Source organism: Cydia strobilella, chromosome 13 (assembly GCF_947568885.1).
Source record: "Cydia strobilella chromosome 13, ilCydStro3.1, whole genome shotgun sequence".
In the NCBI taxonomy this organism is placed as follows: Eukaryota; Metazoa; Arthropoda; class Insecta; order Lepidoptera; family Tortricidae; genus Cydia; species Cydia strobilella.
Genome location: NC_086053.1, coordinates 6596702 through 6621504, shown reverse-complemented (window position 1 = coordinate 6621504; position 24803 = coordinate 6596702). Strand labels below are relative to the sequence as shown.

Sequence of the window (24803 nt, the reverse complement as noted above, 5' to 3'; positions counted from 1 at the left end):
GCAGCGATCCTAATCCGGCCAACCGGGGCCCACGTTTAAGATTCGGGCGGAGCGAATGCATGTGCAGACGTCCTTACGAGAGACGGCACACCGCCTGCGGGACGGCTGTGTGTATGGCTCAAATATTTTAGCGCCCGCACTCGTGCACGTGTATGCACACGCAGCCGGTGTGCTCGGGCCTTAGTGTATTTCTAGTTTTCCTGTTATTAGTTTACCCTTGAGTCTGCTAACCGTGGCGTTTCGTTTCAGCGGAGCCGCTGCCGCTGATGGAGCTGTGCCGGCGCGTGATCCGGCAGCGCGTGGGCCGGCCGCGCCTGCGCGCCGCCGCCTCGCGCCTGGCGCTGCCGCCCGCGCTCACCGCCTACCTGCTCTACCGCGCGCCCTAGTACCACGTGCGCGCCCGCCAGCATCGCCGGCACCGTCTGCACCCGCACCCGCACCCGCACCCGCGCCCGACCGATACCGACACCTAGAACGATACGTGCATTCATTCCTTTTTACTCCTCCTATTTGGTACCTGTTGATTTTTACTCAAAAGTGTCCCAAGTCTACTCGACGATGACGCTAACATTAATGTCCTCGGATTATCGCGCCGTTCTCCAAAAGCGGTCCTCGTGCTATGTAGATAATATTTTCGACCCGAAACGTTTCCGATACGAAACTGACAAAAGTAAAAACGAACCGGACCCGCCTCTCGTCAATATTTACTAGTCTTTTCGACGCCCGCCCCCGGTCTTCGTGAAATTATAAGATATCAAAAAAATTCATAGTTTGACCGAGACGAACGAGTCTGCGGCGATTTTGATAGCCCGGACTGTGCAAATGTTATTTTAAACGTCAAACTTCTATGAAATTATGCAGTCTACTATGAAAATCGTTGCACAGTTGTCTTGGTCCAACTCTCTAACACGTAAAACGGCCAAATAACTTGAGTAAAAATAAATGAATTCAAATATGGTTCCGGATGCGGAACCCCGACTTTACGCGAGTGGAACTCTTATGTACAAGCTCACGAGCCCGTCCGTAGACTATGCCCGTGATTAGGCGTCCGCTGAATTAGCTCAACATAGAAAATTTGTCTGACGAGACATCAAGCGCTTGCAATGTGACTACAAACACGCGTGTACGCTCCACGCAGAAACATATGTTTTTTACAGACACCTATATCTTGTCCCTCAAGATGTATCTGCGTAACGACCTGACGACGCACCATTAGGTTTGTTAAATGATATGACGAATTGTTACTGAGCGATAGAATCTTCTACCAATCGATTTTAGAAGCATGATGAGTGCATTCGCCAAGAGAACGGTGTTTCAATGCAGACGTGTAACATTTAATTTTCACTAGAACCGTCAGCGCCTATTCCAAATGACATTACCTTCTTGCACTGACTGATTTTTGTTAAAATAAATATAATGACGTAGTGGCGTAGTATCTACGAATATGGACGTGTGGAACCTATAACACCAAACAAATATTGAAAACAATTTTATTATAGAAGACATTTGATTATTTTGATTTGCATTGCAACATACCTTAAATTTATTTTTATTTCAATAATTACTGTGATAATATTTTATTGATTAATCAAAGTCAGAATTTATATAAATAGTGATGAATAATTTTTTCAAACATTTAAGTTTGCAATGATAGCGATATCTCCTATGCTCCGAAAGGGCATTTCTCATAAAATTAATGTGAATTGTATCGCCTAATTAATTTTGAAAGTGTAATGGTGGGCTAGTTCCGGGTATCGTTACCTCGAATCGCGACGAATTGACGATTTATATACGACACTATTTATAAGTTAGATGTGGCAGTAAATATTGCGATGTATTTACATTGTCCTGTAATGCAAGCCGCACGTTTTAAAGCCATATTGATCTCTTAAACAATACGATTTCTGCCGTGACTCTCTCGGGTGACGGCAGAGAGGAGTGTTTCCTCGTTAAGAAGTATATATTATTGTAGAACAACAGGCGGAGCCTCACCGCTCACAGCGTGTCGGCCGCCCCTCTAGGCCAGTGTGTATCGTTGGCGATCTTACTAACTATTATATAGCTCACTAAGCGACTGGTTTATTTTTTAGTTTAGTACCTTTAATTCCTATGTAAAAAACGTGTGAGTGTGTAATGTATATAATATACGCATTAATCCGCAGGAAGTTAACATGTCACCCGGGGATTATTTTAGATGTACATTTCTGAAAGTTTTGCTTTAAGACGATTCCTAGTATGTATTGGTATGATTTGCAAGTCGATCGCTCCTCGTTAAGTCTTCTGTTTTACGACTTAGTATGTAGATTGCAATTAAAGATAAATAGTATCGTGAAAGCACTGTACTAATCGACTCGTCAGCCATTTTTGACCCAAATTAGTTGTATCGTAACCTAAAAATGTGTAAGTACTTCCATTTTAATAAGAATTTTTTCGTATGTAGACGTACGGCATGTAGGCGTCCCTCGTGGAATCCACTTTTGTACGATGTTGATATTCCCATTTTATCTCCGATATAAAAATATATTAGACGTAAACCGTTTAGTTGACTTTCGGGAGATGTTATTTTTTGACGCAGCATTATTTGTAATAAGAGTTTCATGTGAATATCGACATGTTATACGTAAATAGACGATGATAAACTGCCAAATGCGATGATTGTGTGCGTAGTGTGCGTGTGAGAGCGTGTGCGAGAATGTGTGCGTGGAGACGGAGCGTGCGTGCGAGGCGAGGGACGAGTGGCGAGGAATGTGCGAGGAAGCGCGTTAGAATATTTTTGTTGCGTAAGTGATATAAACATGATATACACCAAACTTGATGTAACTGTTGCCACGGCCCCTTACGATAAACCCCTCACTGAAGGACCAACGATTTCTCGTTTCGAAATACCCAAAGTATAGTTTGTTTGCATTCGAATTCTTTCATCTTACCTCCCACTTCTCTCATATCCCAATAAGGGGTTTACTGTAAAGGATTGTCACGTTAGTAGCAAAAAGTAACCATTTGAATTGTATGAACCGTCTTTAGTCCTGTATATATAGTTTATCATTTTGCGGTGTTTAATGACTACATTATAAGTGGAAATGCATTTTAGTTTTATAAGTTTAGGCAATATTTTTAAAAGATCATTTCTAACGGATAACTGCGATTGACAGTCGGAATCTCTTAGATACAATGATTTAAAAAAAAAATAGGAAAACGATTGGAATAAATATAAATGGTTAAGAAAATAATAAATGATAAAGAATTGAAAATAGTTTTTTATTGCTTCATATAAATTATTTATACCCTAACTAAACAAAGCAAAACCTTATACCTACCTAAACCAAAATTGTGATCCATGCTACAGCTAGCTATTCTACATCAAGTTCATAGAACTAAAAAACATTCTGAGCAAAACGCCGATTTCAAATGGACGGATTTCGAAATAAGGGGTTTGTCCATTAATTACGTCACACGAATTTGAAGGGTTTTTTTTAACCCTGCCCCCCTTCCCTTCTTGTCACACCTGGTCACATTTGGCAACCTCCCCCCTGGTGTGACGTCACATATTTGGCAATTTTGTCTTCAACGAAATCAGCAATTTAAATAAAGTATCATAATTGAAATTTCTTTTTTTTATAAAAGCAATATTAGTAATTTTATGACATGAAATCGATTAGGAATAATCACGAATAAGAACTATTTATCATAGTATTTAACTGTACAGGGAATACAAAAGAATCCAAACAATGTATGGAAACAAGAGAAGTTAAAGTGACGTCACAAAGTTTGTGACCACCTTGTCGCACCGTCACATTTTCTGGACCCCCTCCCTCCCCCTAAACGTGTGATGTAATTAATGGATGACCACTAACCTAGTTATTTATGCAAAAAGAAAAACTAAATTAACTATATATAATATACTTTAGCTCCTCTAGTATGGTGAGCAAGCTAGTTTACATAAAAAGGCAAAAGTAGCTAAGCGGTGAAACCATTTCTCTCCCCGCGCCACGTGACCGCCGCCATACATGAGACATGAGACGGGGCCAGATGGGAATGATTCATATGAATCAAAGATAGTTATACAGTCTAAGGAAAAAACGTGCCTCGAAAATCACAAAAATTGGATTCTCGATCAGATGGCGCCACTAGTTTTGGCCTACTCTCGTATAGAGGGCGTTGACGGTTTCGTTTATTATTTATAATTTTAACGCATATCAGTGAAAGAACATGGGTCAAAATCATATAAAAATATTTAATGCATATAAAAAAATCATTTATCCATATTTAAATACATTTTAACGTATTTTTATAAATCTTCATTTTTAGTTTTAAAGTATGTCGATAGATGGCAGTGAATTTACAGTGGTTACAAAATTTACTATGACAGTACCGCTCTATCTTATTATATCCTCTTTGATATGAATGCAACTATTCCCATCTGTGCTCGGCGGGGACGAACCAAATACACCGCTAAGGATGGTATTCCAATATTTGATCAAATTTGTATTTGTGTCACATTTTGCTTTATGTTTGACAGGTGGAATACTACCCTAAGCGGGCGAGGAGTACTCTGTCCTAAATCAGTAAATGACGTACACCCCGTTCTTATCTAAATAATAAGGTTGTGTTCAGTTATCACAGTCAAAATTATCAAACAATTCATTATCACCTGCTTGTTAAGGATGTCTTTTATTTCCTAAATAACAAGGTTCAATTCGTAACAAATTATATACACAAATTTAACCGGTTCGATGCGGATGGCATGGCACGAGAGGCGTGTCATCATATTCTATGGCGTAAGGCACGCCTGTTTCATGTCATGAAACAATTGTTCGCCCGCCGCAGCCAAAAGTTTTTGAAAATGGAACACTCAACGAATCGGTTAAAAAAATTACAAGACACTAACTCCTTTTCCAGTCATCCGTTTGGTTCTGGAACTACGCGGATGAAAGTCAATCTTTTACGAAAATACTGTGGTTGGCTATGAATACTATATACTAAAGGCTGACCATTTTTTCCTAATGTTTGCTCATTTATATATAAGTACGAGAAAGCGACCCAGTCGCATATTAGTCGAGCATTTCATCGCGTTCGACAAGAAACATTTACAGATGATAATTTATTCGAAAAGCGTATGGTGTTCTAACACCGTGTCGTCGACTATGATGATGGTTTCGTCGGAGAGGTCGACGGGCAAATCTATCTGCGCCTTCAGCTCCTGCAGACCTCCAATCAGATCAACCAGGGATGCCTGAGGAAAGATGAACAATTTATAAGTATTGGATGGTAAGGAATACTCTGCTTTTTAGAGTTCCGTACCTCAAAAGGAGAAAACGGAACCCTTATAGGATCACTCGTGCGTCTGTCTGTCTGTCCGTCTGTCACAGCCTATTTTCTCCGAAACTACTGGACCAATTAAGGTGAAATTTGGTATACATATGTAAGTTTGTGACCCAAAGACGGACATGTAACGTAAACAAATGAATTTTAAACATGGGGGCCACTTTTGGGGGGAAAATGAGAAAATTAAAAAATACAAAATAAATAAAAACTTTTCAAACTATATCGTGTTATAATATCAAATGAAAGAGCTCATTGTGAGAACCTCGAGTATATTTTTTTTATAATTTTAGGATAAACAATATAGAAGTTATTCAAGAAAATAGGCAAAAAATGACCATTCCCCGCTTTATCTCCGAAACTACTGGGTCTAAAATTTTGAAAAAAATACACAAAATAGATAGATTACAGGAAAACCTATTAGAAATTGCAGTCAAGCGTGAGTCGGACTTAATTACTTCGTTTTTGATCCGACCCCTACGGGTTTTTAATGATATTTTACTCACGTTTCACATAAAAAAACACATTGCTTAAATTGTGTAATGTACGGAACCCTTGGAACGCGAGTCCGACTCGAACTTGGCCGGTTTTTTAGGGTTGCATTGCTCAAATTGCTTTTTTCCAACTTTCTTTCTTAGCAATAGTAGTATTAATTTTACTTTCTATTCTTATTACAATTGTTGTTGACGTGACCTTTTTTGTACGAGAGCTTATTTGCTTAGATTGATTATTTGTAAATGATATGCTATAGTCAATAGTGTACAAATGTTTTATTTTACCATAAACATTCGAGTTTTAATACATTAACTGGCAGGAACCAGTTCAAGGTCGAGATTTATAGCGCTATTCATAAACGCGTTACTGGCCAGAATTAGCTATGAATTGTTTGTCTTTATCTGTCATTTTGACTTATGTATTTTTAAGTAAAGGATAAAACATAATTTAACTAAATCAGGCCCGTCAAGTTTTATGAATAAGGGGGTTAGATGGTACAAGTATATATAGTGTTGGTAGGAACTGTAGTCCTTTGAGTGAATTTGAAAAACAGCTTGAGTCTTTTAAGTGCAGAGTCCTTTGTTGAGTCTTTTTTAAGAGCAACTCAAAAGGACTCGAGCCTCCGAACAAAGACTATGTCAACAATTTTATAGGTTTTTCTAAAGAAATTAGGCGTTATTGTATGATTTGCGTACCTAATCCACAAATTTTGCATAAAGACAATGCATTTCGAAATCGTTTGTTAAAAAAATCAAGAGTTCTCTGAAAAGGACTCGTCTCTACAAAACTCTCGAGTCTCTAACAAGTTGAAAATAACTCAAGTTTAGGCTTAATTATAAGCCTGAAAAATTGAGTCGAGTCTTCAACCAGACGACTCAAAGGACTCGAGTCCTAACAAACGCTAAGTACATTGTCGAAAATTTCGTAGCTATCATATTGGCAGAGTAGATCGCTGCTGCAAGGTGGATTCTAAACCGCCAGCGCTAGCTTGTAAATAGCCCTACGTTTGATACGAATCGTGGACAACTCCGTCATCTACGATTCAGTTAATCTAAGCCTATAATACGAGGGCTGGTTGAAAAATTCGCGGCCTGGCCTATAAAAAAAGTTTTCTAAACATTCTTCTCATGCCAAATGTCAATATGTACAGTTTGTCAAAGGACTGTTTCATTTCAAACATAGACAGAGAGAATCATACTATCTTTGTCTTACATCAGTACTAGCACCCAAAAGAAAATGATGAGAATAGTTTTCTTTTTTCTTATTTACTGACAATTTGGTTTGACCAACTATAGCTGTCACCCTGTGAATTTTCAGATGGCGTCATTATTTAACCTTTAGGACTAAGAGAAGATGCGCGGAGAAATACAAGCCAGGAAATGAACATATTTCCGTTTTCTTTTTTTTACAAGCCATAGAATTATTATAGAGGCAGTGGTGGCGATAGCTTTTCGAATGAACGGCCTCATGACACGGGCGGTCTCTGTGCGACTTCACGTTAAACTGAGCGCTCGATGTTGGCTCAGCCTCACCGTGGCTAGTGCAAGTAGTGCAACGAATCCTACCTCTCGCCGGGGCTGTCTAGGCTGCCTCGCGCGGCAAACGTCCGAGGCTGCTCGCTCAGTCAGTAGGCGTGGCGATGGCGTTCAAAGGGTTAAGTTGTCCATTAATTCCGACATGTAATTGTGGAATTTCCATTAAAAAAGTCCTTATTGTCGATGGCGCTTACGCCGCACAGCGTCGCGCGGCGTTGTATTTATATCGGAGCATCGTTTATAATGGCGCCATTAAAGCGCCATCGATAATAAGGTCCCTTTCTATAGAAAATACCACATTTATTACGTAATGCCTCCTACCTTGGTTTCCTCGAAATCCGTGAGCACAGTATCCAAGTCCACTTCTTCGCCTTCGAATGGTCCCACCAACATCTTCAGGTTGTCCGGCAGCAGGGAGGTATCCAGTTCGCCGGTATTCTCGTCTCTGAGTATTCTGTATTGGAAAACATTACTTTAGCTGCTAAGTAAGATCAATATCATCAAATCTTTAATGAAATTGTGAATAGAATTGGAAATCGGTCTTATTAAGCCTTAAAGGCAGAGGCAATATATTTCTGACGTGAACTTTATTTCAAATAAGGTTCAATTTTGCATAATTCCCGACACGCTTATTTATGCCTTATAAAGGGTTAACAAGCCAATGGAGTAACTTTTAATTGAAAACTTCACAATTATTCGTTACGATAACTGCGTTCCTTCACTTGTTACGATAATTAAGTACTCGGTTACAGGCTCTTGTAGTGAAAGCATTATGTTATAATAAAAGTAACATAATTACCTACAGTAACAGAAAGGGGTTAAAATATAGGATTTCCATTTTTAAAAAGCGAAGTGGAACCCACTCGGTTTCAAGATACCTATATTGTCAGGACTCAGGCGTATTAGAGCGCCTCGGTAGTTCATAGCACGAGTTTGGAAATTCAGATCTGACCCTATCTGTTGTCTGACCCTATTGGTCAGCGTGGTGCAATTTAAAAATACTCAAGTTAGACCCTCAGCACACGGCGTCGTAGCGTAAGCGTATCGTAATACGCGCGTAGGACAAGAGTACCGCTCGTAATCTCATACGATTCGCTGCAACAACGCTTCGTGTTCGGACTTGTTTGACCATACGTGCTCGGAGCGGTTTCGTTCTACGCGCGTATTACGATACGCTTACACTTCTCCTACGTTACGACGCCGCGTGCACAGCACCCTTACGCGTCGGTCACGACATTGCGCGACTGGCCTCCGCTAAGGCGACAACCATAGGTCGGTGCGAGACACAGCGATCTGACCTTTCGTTCCCACCAATGGTTTTCGCCTTAGCCGAAGCCAGTGAGCAACGTCGTGGCTCGGCCGTCACCGTCAGCCGTCAGCGTCACGCCGTCAGTGACCTGAGTATCCGGTGCCGCGTGAGCTCGGGCCCGGTGAGCGCGGTGAGCGTGGCGAGCGTGGGCGCGCGCGCCTCGAGCGCCCGCCGCTCCACGCGCGCCCACTCCACGTGCAGCGACAGCGTGTGCGCGCCGCGGCCGCGCACCACGTGCCGCGCGCCCGCCAGGCGGGACGAAGCGCCCAGGGACATGTATTGCACTGAAAACGACGCACTTATTATGCCGAGTACACGCACTGACTCGACGTAGGCCAACCTTAGTGTAAGGCCTGAGTGGACGCTCGTTCGGCGGGGCGTGCAGCGTGGCGTCGGGCTCATGTGAGCAGCGTGCACTGAGGCCGCTCCTATACGTTTGCATTTGTTTAACATGCACGCCGCACGCCCCGCCCCGACGCACGCCCGACTCGAGCGTCCACTCGGGCCTTACACTAAGGGACGCAGTTATGCGTTAGAGGAAGCAACGATATTATAATCTCATTCTACCGCATAGCTGCTTTCCTTAGATTGGCTTACGTTGACTCAGTGTAGTCAATATGTATTCTCAGGATTTAGTCGGGACCGACCTCTCTTACAACGGTTGCATAAAATACTATTATGTAGTTGTCTACATTACTCACGGTTGAAGTTCACCCTGGCGCACACGAAGGCCGGCATGAGGGACTTATTGGTCAGCTTGAGGTCTATGGAGGAGCGAGCTACAGCCCGCACGAGTGCGGTCTCGCCGTAAGTGGCCAGCCCGACCCAGCGTAGAGCGTCACCGCTCGCACAACCGAAGAGGTTTACCTGCAATAAAAGGAAAATTTTAAATGCTATCGTATATATTGTTTACAAGTTCCTAAATAACAGTGTTGACACAACAACACCAACACGACAGCAACAACAACAATACAACAACACAATACAATGCAGTAACAGTTTATAAAATAAAATAAAAAATCGAACCAGCGTCCTCTGCTATCGCGGCAGGTGCCTGTGCCATTATAATATTCATTATTATTATATTCAGTATATGACATTTATTTCAGTTTATAATTTATATAGTAGTGTTTCTACTTGAAATAAAAACAAATTAATATACTTAGTTAACAAGGTTTTTGGAAACGAATCATATTATTTTATTAAATATTTTTATTTGTGTTTTTTAAGTAGTCGCATTACTATCACTATATATAAATTATAAACTCTAATAAATGTCATATATTTCAAAAACCTACGCCTACGACGCCTACGCCTAGTCTTACTAAGATGGCATATAGTCGAGAAATTGGGACGGGTACCGCCCCTACCGCCGTGGCGAGGTGGCGTTAGCCGCGATAGCTAAAGACGCCGGTTCGAATCCGGCCTTCACCACTGGAGGGCTTTGTCACTTTTTCTTTAATATATGACATCTATTATAGTTTATAACAATTTAATTCCTAAAAATGACTAGGCGGACGAAGTGTTCAAAATGAACAGAACACAACTTGTTGAAAGAATAGAAGCGATTGTAGGGCAGTCTGAATACCATACCAGATTAGCTATTTCAACTGTTGACTGTACCGTTTAAACCAATACACAACAAAATTACCTTTAAGCTTAATTAAACGATCAAACCTTGCTACAGATGGAAAAACAAATTACTGTTTTCTTTTAACATATTTATTCACTGCAAACACTTGCTACGCTCTATCGTATGTAGCGATAAGCGCCTACGAACAGAGAACCCGCTTAGAAGGTCGCTGGCAAATGTTTTAATAACCTTTCAATTTAAACTGGAATATAAATGTCATATTCGAAGGAAAAAATGACCGAAGCCTCCAGTGTCCAGAGCTGGAATCGAACCAGCGTCCCCCGTTTACCGGACAGGTGCCTGAACCGCTCGGGTATCCGACCCGATCCGATCCGGATTTATAGTTTAAATAGTAGTGTGTCTACTTGAAAAAACAAAAAATTTAAATATTTTCGTAGAAAATAATTTAATTTGTTCTTAGACCTTTCAATTTATTTCGTTCCAATCAAAAGTGGCGGACGTCGGCTACGTAACACATTTAGGCTTTATTGCTATATAACTGTATAATTTAATTAATTTGTTAGTAATACTTAAAGCATTTTAAGCATGTTAGTAAGATGAGAAGTAATAATTGGTTGGACTTTTTCAACCAATACAAGTGAAGTGACAGGTAAACAAAGTTATACGTTACATGTCTGCTTACCTTCTTAACGTGATCATTGTTCTTATCCAGCTTTATAAGCAACGTCGCAGCATTCGGCAATTGCGTCGTCGGAGCGTACACAATCGGCAACTGCCGGCATTCGTTCGGACTGAAGCTTATTATACAACTAGTGCCTCTCGCGTCCACACCGGGCACGTCAATAGTATACGCATCACCGACTATATCACAACGAACCAAAACTTTCTTGGGTGAGAAATTTTTCAAATTTATTTCCTTTCGGCCGCTTCGGACCCACGATAGGATAGCCTTGCTGGTTTTGATGGGGAACTTTTCCGTGCCACCCTGTATTTCTATGGCGGTTTTGGCTCCAGAGAATGTTTCTTCGAACGTTAACATTCTGTGGAATAGAATGGATAAATGTATAAAGCCATATGATAATTCGGATTTCTAATAAACGATTGACGACAGTAGTAAAATAATGCAGAAAAGTGCAATTGCAATTCGAATTTAAATTGTACGAAAGATCCACCGTTAACGGCCTCGTGATCCTGGTAGCCTCACGCCCCAATGGTTTATATGCATGATTCGGCCACGCAAAATGTATTTTCCCCCTTACTAGCTCGGAAAGTTGTAGTTTATCCTTCAATACAAGCGGGGAAAAACGCGTTTTATCCACTAGTGGGGAAAGTAATTTGACCTTGGATGGAACGTGTTTAAGTAGCTTGACAGATAACAAAACGTAAAACGCTCATGATAATGGTTCGTTCGATATTAATTATCATTAAATAAATGGTTTGAGAATCCAATAAAAAATACCAAATTTAGCTTTATTTAATGATTTTAAGTCATATAAACCTTAAAATTTCATAAGAAACGTTTGTTTTTTTATAGTGATGTTAAATTATACTGAACGCACAAGTTGAGTCGATACAATTTCAAAACGCATCGTTGACGTTTCATACATCAGAAATGTCAACATTGTCAACAATTTTTTTACTTAAAACCTTTTCTCACCGACTCGCGTAAAAATACACAACTTCCAGAGTTTTCTGTTATAATATCGTAAAGAAATGAGTGATCCCAGTGATGAAGATGATCTAACGCCTGTGGATGTTGCACTTTCCTCGCTATAGTGAGGTGAAAAGTTTTGTGTTACACGCGGGCGCAAATGTATTTTACTTCTCGTGTGTTGAAACACTCGCTACGCTCAGGATTCTATTTTAGAACCACTCGTTTCGCTCGTGGTTCACCTATAGAATCCTTTCGCTTGCTCGTGTTTCAATTCTACACTCGCGGGTAAAATACAACTGCACCCTTATATAACAAATAACTATTGCCCACATAAAAGCTTTGCGTATTATATTTTGTTAGTAGTAGTAGCACTCACAATCTCTCTGCTTTGCCTTAAGGTTGACTGGTAGAGAATGCTTTTGGCATTAAGTCCACCTTTTGTAAGATAAGTTTTTTCTTTTGTGCAATAGAGATTAAATAAATAAAATTTTGTATTGCGAGGTCACAGAATTTTGTATTGTCTTATTGTAGTTTGTGTAGTTATTGTTCTATACTTGAATTTTAAACTTTTAAAGGTTTTTTTTCTAATGCTATTTTGTTTTAACTTAGTTTTTTGCACCTCCTAATTGGTTAATTTACGTGTCATTTCTCCACTACCTAAAGGTTGTCTGGAAGAGATCGCTCTTTAGCGATAAGGCCGCCTGTTGTCACCTCTGTCTTCATGTATTATTTGTGTTTCCATTCCATGTACATTTTTTCTGAGGTTGTGCAATAAAGAGGATTTGTATTGTATTGCGAGGTCAGTGGATACGGCAGATCCGGATATTTCCAAACTAGTTGATCCGTATTGCAAATCTTACCCCGCCTCTGACATACATATATAGATGTGAGCGGCGGATTGAAAAATGTGGCTTAGTTTATGATTTGTTTAACTCTTTTGTAATTTTAAATTAGACCAATCTGTGCAGGACTGCCCCCAAACATTATTTAAATGACAACTTACGCTTTATAGACAACATCCTCCGGCCCTTTATACGAGACAGTGATCCCCTTGACTTCCCCAGGAGCGAGCTCTACCATCTTCGCAGAGAACCCAAACATCCTGTTGTCATCAACCTTAAGCTTGAGGATCCAAGTTCCTTGGAGGGATCCAACATTTTCTAAGGTTAATATTTTTGGTTCTGTAAGGAAAAGCAATTGATTTATTTATAAGAGAGTCGACAGTGGTTTAAATATATAATTTGAGATAAAAATAGGAATCGGGCGGTGGATTGTATTTTTTTTTAATAGCCTGTAGTGTCCCACTGCTGGGTAAAGGCCTCTCTTCTTTGATTTCCATGACTCCCTTTGTTGAGCTGTTTCCGGCCAGTTATTAGTGAAGGTGTCTAAGTCGTGCCGCCATCTCCGCCTGGGCCTGCCACGTCCGCGCTTCTTTTGCGGCATCCACTTTGTGGCTATACTAGCCCACCTATCCGGATACATGCGGCAGACGTGACCTGCCCAGTCCCACTTCAGCCTAGCGGTCTGCTCCCCTACGTCAGCTATGCCTGTTTTGGAGCGCAGTGTAGTGTTTCGGATGCGATAACGCGTAAACTCGTTGACATGTGTATTCTGCCTGTCCTAACCTACGGTGCCCAAACATGGTCGCTCACCGAGAGTCAGAAGTCCAAATTGAAGGTTTGCCAGCGAGCAATGGAGCGCAGCATTCTAGGTGTCGCAAGGATTGTACTAAAACGAAAACTGTGTATTCGAAATAGTGCTTTTACCATTTAAAAGGCCGGTAATAAACTGCTAAAGCAATAGAAAGTCGCTTTTTTCATACTGGGGTCGAGGACTAAGCTAAGTTTTCACGAACTTGGCAGTGTCACAGTTGACGAAGCATTTTGGAAACTTAGCGTGGTCGGTAAGCAGTTAGGGCTAAGTATTCCGAAATTTGTAAGCAGAAGTGTTGTTATCAACACTTAGGACTTTTGGTTGACTTGGAATGGAACGAAGAACTGAATGATTGAAACAGTCGTTATTAACAATTATCAGTATTAAGAGCTACCACTATGTACAATACTTTTTCAATAGATTATTTGTATTTGTAGTTATAGTTACCTTTTGTGAAAGACGGCGTGTCCTGGGTACTGAGGCGGAGCGTAGCGACACCTACAGAAGCGGACAGCTCTACCGTTTTGATCGAAGCCTCGACGCCGATAAGGTTGACGACCACGGCGCCTTGATACTTCTCCAAATCGTTACCTATACAAATAAATAGAATAATAATCAAATTAACTGTTAGTATACTGTATGTATGGTATAAGTTACATTTTTTCAAGTTATAAAATATACCTTTTCAAACATTTTTGCTAAGACTGGAACGGGTCACATGATTAAAATGCCAACCGATTGCTTTATGCTTTTTGCCCACAACCTTATGTTAATATGGTTTGTCAAAGGACTGTCTCTTTTCTTTGTCTTACACTAGTACTGGCACCCAAAAGAAAAGGAAGTGAGAGAGGAGAAGATCTCATTTACTGACAGTTTGGTTTGACCAACTATACCTTTGCACGTGTTACCGTAAAACGTATAGCTATGTATAACGATAAAATAACTTAATTTACAGTGGTGAAGGGTAGAATAAGTTTTCTGCCGACAAACTGCTATGCAGTTTGGCAGATAAGTAGCAACAATTACTGTACCTCTTTTTTTCATAATAAATAAATTGAAAAAAAAAACAATATTAAGTACCTAAATATTTTCACGGGCTATTTTTCGATCACGAGATACTATAGGTATATATCATATATATGTAATAAATAATAATAAAAACGGCAAAAAATCACGTCTGTTGTATGGGAGCCCCACTTAAATATTTATTTCATTCTGTTTTTAGTGTTTGTTGTTATAACGGCAACAGAAATACATCATCTGTAAAATTTAAACTGTCTAGTTATCACGGTTCATGAGATACAGACAGGCCTGGTGACAGACAGACAGACGGACAGTGGAGTTTTAGTAATAGAGTCCCGTTTTTATCCTTTGGCTACGGAACCCTAAAAAACTGCCGAAATATCGTCTTCTTCTTCCACGTATGCCGATCTTCAGGAGTCTTCCGACAGTTTTTTTCAAAAGCTCATTCCGCCAGTGCCTAAAATATACTGAAATCTAACAAATACTTACCTTGTTTAGTAAAAGAAGGAGCTTCGAAAATAACAGTCGCTCTAATAGCGTTTCCTTTCGTCAACCGGCATAGTTGGACAGCAGAGCTAACTTTCTTCAGTTTCGCCAACGCATGTTTCTCTTCCGCCGCCCCGAGCATCTTATTAACCTCACTCATTTTAATCTCTTGAACATTTTTCAGTGAAAACACATTATTTCCGTCGACAAGCGACAATGATAATTGTAAATCGACCGGTGAATCGCTTAGCAAAACCAATGTCGTTGCTAGTAAAGTTCGTTCTTGAGTCGGCGAAAATACTACTTTATTGGGTCCGAAACTGGATATAGCTTGGACTTCAGGCATTTTGAAATTCACTGACAAAGTTCCTTTTTGATCTTGTTCGCTGTCTATAGAGCTATCGTTGACAGTAATAATGAATGGTATGTCAATAGATAGTTCGGCATTGGATGTGATGTTTAGAGCAAGTTGTTCGGTTTTGCCAGGAGAGAGAAGTAATGGTTGACGGGGCAGCTCGATCCGCAGGGGCCTCGTGGTGTCGGAGCGGTCGTATTTGAATGTGGCAGTCAGCCAGCTGCTAGATTTGGTTGTTATTGAAATTGATGCGGGGCAGTTTACACCTACAATTGTGAAAGGAATATTTTTTTGTTATTTTTCCTTACAATAGAAACTCGCAAACGCAGACAAATAAAATGAACAGTGCAAGTAATGTACGAAATTATTTCTAAAAACTTACCTACAAATCCTTTAACAGACGTTGTTTTAATTTCGATCCATGGTCCTGGAAAAAGCGAATAAGCATCATAATTTATGTGTTTGTGTGAAGGTATAGTGTTTTCAATTTGTAGATTTTTTAAGCACAGTCATGTTAGGTATTTTAATCGGTACCTAAAATGTTTCGTAAGTATTCATTAAAACAATGATATTTGGTCTTAATTAAAAACTTCTAACAATATGGATAATAAATAAGTAAAAAATGTTGATTATTTGAAAACCTATTCAATCATCGTTTTTCGAATAGTAGATCTCCTTCATTAGAATGAGTGTGTTAACAGGCGACAGACACATGACAGGACAACACTTTGTTAGTGAATGTGTATGTTTTGCACTGTTAGTAAACATTGAAAAAGCCAATGACATTGTGAAAAGAAAGATGATCTAAATTTCTATAGTTTCTATACATCAAATCAAGGTTGTATAAGACAAAGTAACTTCAATAAAGACATGTGTCATAATAAAAAATACAAATAAATTACAATAAAGAATTATAAAATAAATAAGACAGAGAAAAAACAAATTGGTTTTGAGACAGCTTGCAGAAATGTAGGCACACATTAAAAAATAAAAGAAGAAAAATCATCAAGGTACTACATGGATGTTTATGAATGGGATGCTCTTGGTTATGATTATGAATAATGTCCCCAAAATGCAGGATGAAGTTTGAACGAATTGGTTTTTTTTTTCACACAGATAACACCCCTCACCGACTGTGCCAAAGCGCCCACAAACCTTGATTAGCCAAGCTGGACTGCCGCCTACACTTCTGTTGCATAACTTCCCGCCAATCTACCGACTTATCTAACTCTTTATACTCAAAGTTTGGGGAGGGGACAGGCGTAGGTTTTACTTCGCCTGAAAAGTGCAATCATTTTATACCAGTGCAAGTGACAAATACAGCTTGAATTTACGATAGAAGTATTACCATTCACATAAGATACATATATGGACAATGATTTAAACTAACACGATTTTCACTCATAATAACAACACAACCCTAGCGTACAAGTTAATAATCAAGATCAAGTGCGGGTAGTTAAACCCGCGCAGCAAGAAGATGTTGATACAATTCCTCGCCAGTCTGCCTGTGACCACGAACATAACGTCACGTTCGAAACGTCAGGCCATAAATAAACGGAAGTTTTTTACGCGATTAAGTCCCGTGTTAGTTTAAAATTATAATTAAGCCTGTTAAGGCGGTTCCCTGAGCCAGAAGGCGTAAAATCTCCTTATATGATCATGTTTTTCTAAGAGGCGTTGATATTCGTAGACGTGGAAAAAAATGTAGTTCTTGACTATATTATCTTTAATAACATAGCTTCCGATACACGAATTATGACACTTCGCACGATACAATTAATTTCCAAAGTAACCTCTAACTCGGGATTTTAATCAAACTTTATTCGGTTATTTATTATGTGATACTATAAACAAAAAAAAGAAGAAAAAACAATCTTAACTTAAATAGCAATTAGATAGCTTTCGAATTTCGATATTGTAAGGTAACGTTTTTAAAATAAATAAAAATCGACAAAATTCGATCAAAATTTACACTTGGCGCGCATGATCTTTCCCGTTCTTTCTTGCGAAATGTGACAGTGACAGCGGAAAACCGATGGAACGGCCTTAATGTCATAAAATACTTAGATGTCGATTTTAATAGTCAAATCCTAGTCAAATATTCTGTATTTTTTAGGACTACGCATATAAGACGCCATCTTATATATATTGCAATTTTATAGATATTGCAATTTTTAGCACCATTTATTTTTGGACATAGCACGACATTATGATTGACTGTTGTATGTGAGCGCGCCTTTACCGTCTAAATCCAGAAACCTTTAGCCATCAAGAGGTAGATTAGATACTTAAGATACATTACTTGATAGTTCTGAAAGATTTAGCAGAATAACACTACAAGCAGAGGTTTACCCTTAAAATAAACATATTTATAAATTGAATTATCTAGAATGTACCTGTACTTTTGCTCACGGGGCTCTCCACAGCATAATTCTCTTGCACCGTACTCAAAGTCGAACGGGTTTTAGACGAAGGTGATTTAGACCGAGTGTTCTCACTCTTAATACTTTCCCTGTCAGCCTGAGCGTTTTTAGTTAGAGAATCCCTCGTAATTAACACTTCAGGAATGACTCTGTTCTCCTGATTTTTCATAGAAATCACTGTATTGACGCTGCCTTCGCTGTTGGCAGATTCGACGTTACGAGTGTCTTTCAAATAGGTAACGGGTATTAGTTCCTGATTTGGTATTTTGTTTGCTGCTAGCAGAGGCTTGGTGTTGTCCTTTTTACAGTATTTGTCGATTATGTCGGAGACGTTGACGACAGATTGGTTTCCTGAAAATTGTAATAATGTTACGAAAATTCCATCGTGTTCGGTCTTGAGGCAAAATCTGTTTAAATGGGATATAGTAACTAATTAAAATAAGAAAATTACTTGACTTGAGACTTCCAACTCGAAAAAAAATTGACTCATAGCAAATACATACGTAAATCACGTTCAGCAACTCACATGAGACACCTCTGTCCAGTAAGGAACAACGCTTTTCGGTGGCCGTATGCTATTAGGTATTAAAAATGTGTTGGGATGGGAGTTGAGACCTTAAAATAAGAACAAAAAAACTTACCCAAAAACTCCGCAATCTTGGAAAGACTAAGCGAATTTTCAACCACGGAGCTCTCATCTCCTGTGGCCGGTTTAATAGAGGACCGTGTAACTGCCTTCACTAAATACTCATTACTAGATCCCGTGGCTGCAACCTTTGGTTTCTGAGGTTCCAGTTTAACCGTGGATGGCTGAGGCTTTTTGAATAGGTCTACATTTTGTGAATCTCCATCTATTTTTAGTCTATAATCTGTGTGGCTCGTATATGGGTTCATGAGTAAGTGGTTGATTTGTTCTTGTTGTTTGACAGCTTGTTTTTCTAATTCGTCAGCCTCATTCATGATTCTGGGTTGACGGACTGGGACACTATCTAAAGATGGGTCATTGCAGGGCAAGTGTCGGAGAGAGTACGGTTGTTCGAAATGTGAGACTAAAATAAAGAGTTGGTGTAAAAATTATAATCATGAAAAACATTTACCAAAATAAAAGCTTTGTCATCTTTTTTATAAGACTTATATTGACCGGGATATAGACCTAAAGAAGGAAGTCTAGTGAAACTAACCGTGAATCATTCAAAACTCTAATCTTTTTTATAGTTAAAAACAAAGACGAGAAGAAAAGAAGAGAGATTGCTCCAAACCGAGACGAATGGAAATCGAGGGGATTGGACTGTCCAATCAGTGGGACACCGTATAGGCTTATAATAAAAATAATACCTAATTCTACATGACATTAAAGCTCTCCAAACGGCCTCTACGTATTGGATCTATATTCTAACTGACCGAGCTTGAAAACCCGAGAGTTTGTGACGGAGATACAAATAATAATAAAAACAAATAGATTATCTGATTAAATTAGATTATGTATTTTTGCGCATACTTAAGGCGGTTCCCTTAGCCAGAAGGCGAAAAATCTCCTTATATGATCATATTTTTCTAAGAGACGTGGAAAAAATATGTGTAGTTCTTGATTATATTATTTTTAATTTATAAGCTTCCAATACACGAATTATGGCACTTCGCTCGATACAATTGATCCCCAAAGTAACCTCTAACTAGGACTTTTAATCCAACTTTAGTCGGTTATTTATTATGTGACACTATAATCAAAAAAAAAGAAGAAAAAAACAATCTTAACTTATAGTAATTTTACCGCTTTCGAATTTCGATAGGTATTGTAAGGCAAGGTTTTTAAAATAAATAAAAATCAACAAAATTCGATCAAAATTGACACATGGCGTGCATGGTTTCTCCCGTTCTTTCTTGCGATATGTGAGTGATAGCGGCGGGCGAACCGATGGAACGGCCTTAACTATTTGAACGCCACGTTTATCGTGTGCGGCGCGTCATCGTGAACCTTGTCGCAATGCACGAAGGTTGATATTGGGCTGTAGCCGCGCGTCAGTTGACGTCTTGATCGTCGTGAGGAATGATGCGATTTTTTTTTACATTTAAGGTTTAAAATGCGTAAAATAAAAACTTACCTTCTGTTAAGCTAGGCTGCATGCTAGATCGGTTAGGACTATCCGAATGGCCAAGAACACTGCTAAACTCAGGGCATCTGTCCACGAAGTAACCTCCAATAGAGCCCACAGACATGTCTATCCTGCAAGTGTATGTTAAGATATTTATGAGCAACTGGATAACGTTAAAATAGAATAAATAAAACTTCACGAGAAATATGGGGAAAGCCAGTAATGAAAATGTCAACTGCCAGTAAAAAGGTCTATTAATGATTTCCAAGGGGTCCCTTTGTTATAATTACCTATGTCAAACAATAGAGACCCGATTTCCAATCATTTGGTCAATCACTACCTAATGGGAATTTTGCATACTTTCCAAACTTCTATAGTATACCTATAACTAAATCATTATGATGAGTTCAGGCGGCAATCCACTGCGGCGCATATTCAGTAAGAATACTAGCACGCGTTCGTAACTAGCGAAGCTGGTGCCAATTTATCTGGCTATATTTATTTTATTAGAGGCAAGTTTTAAGACAAAGCTTAGACGCCTTAATTAGGTCCAAAGGCAGCCAATGCCAAGCTTTGCGTACAGTTCCTTAATGCAGTTATGAAAGCAGATTACCAAAAGGCAAGACGACAATTGGCTCCAAAGATTCATTAATTGACTGATTGTATTTGGTATATTAATAATAATATTTTTGTTTTATATCGTATAATGTTTAAATGTTAATTTATTTATTTATGTGTCGTTGGCGTACGTGTCGCTATTAAATTAAATTGCAGAAAACCAGCGCCACCTATTTTAGCGTCCAAATGTTTTTTTTTTTTATGTCTGCATGCCTTTCTTTTTAGGGCTCCATACCCAAAAGTTAAAAACGGGACCCTATTATTAAGACTCCGCTGTCCATCCGTCCTTATGTCTGTCACCAGGCGGTATCTCATGAACCGTGATAGCTAGACAGTGGAAATTTTCACAGATGATGTATTTCTGTTGCCGCTATAAAAACAAATACTAAAAACAGAATAAAATAAATATTTAAATGGAGCTCCCATACAACAAACATGATTTATTTGCCGTTTTCTGCGTAATGGTACGGATCCCTTCGTGCGCGAGTCCGACTCGCACTTGGCCGGTTTTCATGTACCTACTATTAAGTGGCGTTAAATTTATGTACTTTCTTTCTTTCTACATATTAGATATGTAAGGTCTTAAAAGTCTAAGACAAATCGGTTTTCGAATTTTACATCTTAATGTTTCCATACAAACACCTGTCATTCTGTGTGTGTTCGAAATAAACAAAAAAATAGCTAATGTAAATGGCGTTGTAAGGCTCCGTACATTATGCCGTAACTCTGGTTGTGAAAAGTTGGCGTTTGGCAATTCAGATACCACAAAACATAGCGCCGTACAGCGCAGCGCCATTTTCTTTCTCTGTCAAAATTGGAAACACAATTTTTTTCTTAAACTTTACTAGTCTTGTAATTTATCGTATCGTAATCGTTTATTGCAGACAAATAGTCCATATTATGTACCTACACACTATTTACAAGTAGAATTAAAAATAATTAAAAATAATCAATCACAAAATTCATAAACCAAGTCAAAAAATATAAATAAACGAACAATTATATCATAAAAAAAAATTAAATTAAAATTGAAATAAAAATTAAAAGGATTAAAATTCAAATATTTTAAAATTACAAATCAAAATTTATAAGCATTCTTCTAATTTTTAATTTATACAATAAATAGATGTTTTCTGGCTCGAATCCGATTATTACTAGTTTATAAGTAGAGACTTACGACGAAGGTATGATGATATGAGTCTGTTGCACCGGGATAGGGGCGTAATTAGCCACAAAAGATGCTTCATTTGCTGTTAGGTTCTGAAAATACAAGAATATTTACATAATCATAGACGCAGGGCAGGCAAACGCGGAGCAGGCTGAAAAGCCTTGGCACAAAAGAAATATAAAATTAATTATGTATTGTAAAAAGGTCTGAGAAGTAGATAAAGATACATGCTTTCCCGAAAGCAATTCTACGGTTTTCGGACTGAGATAAAAAGGGAAGAACACTGCGGCACACACAACGAATAACGCAGAGCGGACCCATGAAATTTGTTAAAATGTGTGCCGCCTTTTTTATACGGTAGAGCTGATAAATCGCCTGGGTAATTGAACACCGTTTTAAAACGCCTTAAGCCTTAAGGCCTCAAGGCTATCAATATTTTAAGTTTGGATTGGAATTCAAACTTTTATCATTTTGTAAGCATAAAAAAAACGCAAATATCTCACCAAGGAATGAAGTGAAAAATTCGTAGCAATAGAATGTCTCATAATCTGATTGACTTCACTGGATTGATCATCTAATTGCTTACTAAGAGAATCTAAGTTGAATATGTGTGAATGTCCCATGGCTACATTGGGTAAGTTTTCTTCTGTGCCAGTGGATCGGCCAGTCATCTCTCCGGGGAAGAAGCCAGTCTGAAACATGAGGAGCTTTTTACATACTGGTCCTCAGCGGCTACCTAAGCTAAGGCTATATGTGTTATGTGCAAATTTTCACTACAAGAAGATAGATTAAGGCTGCGTTTCCACCAGAGATGTGTCTCTAAACTCCCTAAAATTAATTTTACTTGTAGTTTTGGTTTACTTGTATGACCAAAATAACGTTTTTACGACTTACAGATTTGCTTATGGATCCAGCCTCAGTCTCACCAAAACCTGAAATCAGTATAAGATTAACACATAGTTTAAGGGCTGACAATTAAAAGGTTGCTTATTTTGTTTTCTTGTGCTAACTGGAACACACACCAAAATAATAACGGATAGACAGACAGTGGGAAGTAGCTAACAAGCTTAGAATCTAATCAATTTACAAATATACAAACATAATTATGAGGTAAGTATATTTAAAAACTTAAGTCATACCCCTGAATGAAATTTATAATATTACCTTGTATTTCGTCTAAATCTAAGAGACCTGATGAAGACTCACAGGCACCGGATTCCATACTATACAAGGCTGCTAAGTGATGTCCAAGGCTGGTAATGAAAAATAAATATACTGGTATAGAAATATACGAGTTAAATTATGTAAGTTTAGTAAAGTTTAGTAGTGTTTAGTAATATATAATAATAATGGGACATTTTCTATGATAATGGACCTTATTGTCGATGGCGCTTACGCCGCACAGCGTCGCGCGGCATTGTTTTTATATCGGAGCATCGTTAATAATGGCGTAAGAGCCATCGACAATAAGGTCCCTTTTTATAGGAAATACCACATATTTCAACACTTGAATGTCCATCTTCACTGACTGAAGCTAAGCAACACTGGTTCACATGAACCAGTCGGCATTAGGTTCTCTTTAAATTGCCTAAGAGAATAACTACATGAAATTCATATGAATTTTTGTTGCAATATGCAAACCAAAGATATAGTCAAGCTAAATCAGTTGTTGAACTCTTTTCACTCCACCAGACCAGTCCATTTTTTTTGTTTTTGTTTTTATTAGCCTAGTTTGGTGTCCCACTGCTGGGCAAAGGCCTCCGCTCGTTTTCTCCACTCGACCCTGTCATCGGCATTTTCCCACCATTTGGGGTAGAATGCGTCCAAGTCATCCCGCCATCTGCTTTTCGGTCTGCCTGAACCCCGGCCTGCACCGTCTATGGTGTTGCGTGGGTCCCACTCAGTAACCATTTTGGCTCACCTTTCCAGGTGCATGAGACAGACATGTCCAGCCCAGTCCCACTTAAGCTTAGCTATCTTGACGCCTACATCTACAACTCCAGTTCTGGAGCATAGTTCCGTGTTTCTGATTTGATAAGTTCTACGAACACCTAATATACTACGCTCCATCGCTCACTGGCAAACCTTCAGTTTCGATTTTAGAGCCTCAGTTAATGACCAAATCTGGGCACTATAGGTTAGGATGGGGAGGATGCACAAGTCAAGGAGTTTGCGCTTAAGACACAAGGGAAGGTCAGCCTTCATGGACCAGAAGCTCTTCCAGGCTTTCTCGATACGTCTATCGATTTCGATAGACCGCCTGTTCTCGAAGGACGCAATAAACAATAAAGGGATCTGGCCCAAGTAAATGTATTCGTCGACATATTGTATATCCTGCCCATCTACTACTATGCTATGTTTAGCTTGATTGTTCATCAACTGAGTTTTCACTCTATTCATTGTAAGTCCAATCTCAAGGCTCGCCGTGCTGAGGTCTTGCAGCATTTGTTGCAGATGTGATGACGTGATAAACAATAAAGGGGAGGATCTGGCCCAAGTAAACGTATTCGTCGACATATTGTATATCCTGCCCATCTACTACTATGCTATGTTTAGCTTGATTGTTCATCAACTGAGTTTTCACTCTATTCATTGTAAGTCCAACCTCAAGGCTCGCCGTGCTGAGGTCTTGCAGCATTTGTTGCAGATGTGATGACGTGTGGTAGAAGAGGACTATGTTGTCAGAAAAGCGCAGGTTTATTAACCTCTTGCCGCCGACTTCAATGCCCATCATCGTCTCCCATGAGACCGTCAGCTTATGAAATATCTCTTGGAGGCATTTGGTGAACAATTTTGGAGCCCAAATGTTGACGGGAAATTAGCTCTACCATAAATCATTAATTAATTTACAAGCACGATATGAATTATAAGTTACTCACGGTTTCACTTCCGTTGGAAACAATTCTTCTTGCCTGCGTTTATTGAAAGACGCATCTTCGGCTAAATGCATCAGTCTCTGTATTTTATTTGGCGTTAAAGGATCCATATTTAACAAGTTTTTTAACGAACCAATAATAAAGAAAACAATTTTTAGCACAACACAAAAACATACACGACATCAGCCTTAACAAT

General features: G+C 39.0%; 2 protein-coding genes across 6 annotated transcripts in view; one reads left to right on the top strand and one right to left on the bottom strand.

Moving 5' to 3' along the window:
• LOC134746678 (protein gustavus) overlaps nt 1-3251 on the top strand; it is an 89757-nt gene extending 86506 nt beyond the window's left edge. For all 4 annotated transcript variants that reach the window (XM_063681189.1, XM_063681187.1, XM_063681190.1 and 1 more), the window contains one exon: nt 250-3251. In XM_063681189.1, the coding sequence (XP_063537259.1) occupies nt 250-386 (137 nt within the window). In that variant the 3' untranslated portion in view covers nt 387-3251. The remainder of the gene's footprint in view (nt 1-249) is intronic.
• LOC134746630 (uncharacterized) lies at nt 3240-24803 on the bottom strand. Of its 2 annotated transcripts, XM_063681070.1 has the most exons (18): nt 24611-24803; nt 22896-22984; nt 22626-22663; nt 22235-22423; nt 21741-21823; nt 19955-20076; nt 18494-18901; nt 17826-18203; nt 16582-16704; nt 15809-15853; nt 15075-15692; nt 14010-14153; nt 12913-13090; nt 10938-11295; nt 9363-9528; nt 8750-8945; nt 7674-7806; nt 3240-5233 (listed from the first exon to the last, which is right to left on the bottom strand). In XM_063681070.1, exons 1-18 carry the CDS (start codon nt 24715-24717, stop codon nt 5102-5104), a joined length of 3507 nt encoding a protein of 1168 aa, XP_063537140.1. In that variant the 5' UTR covers nt 24718-24803; the 3' UTR covers nt 3240-5101. The 2 variants fall into 2 exon arrangements, with proteins under 2 accessions (XP_063537140.1, XP_063537141.1); XM_063681071.1 differs by lacking the exon at nt 16582-16704.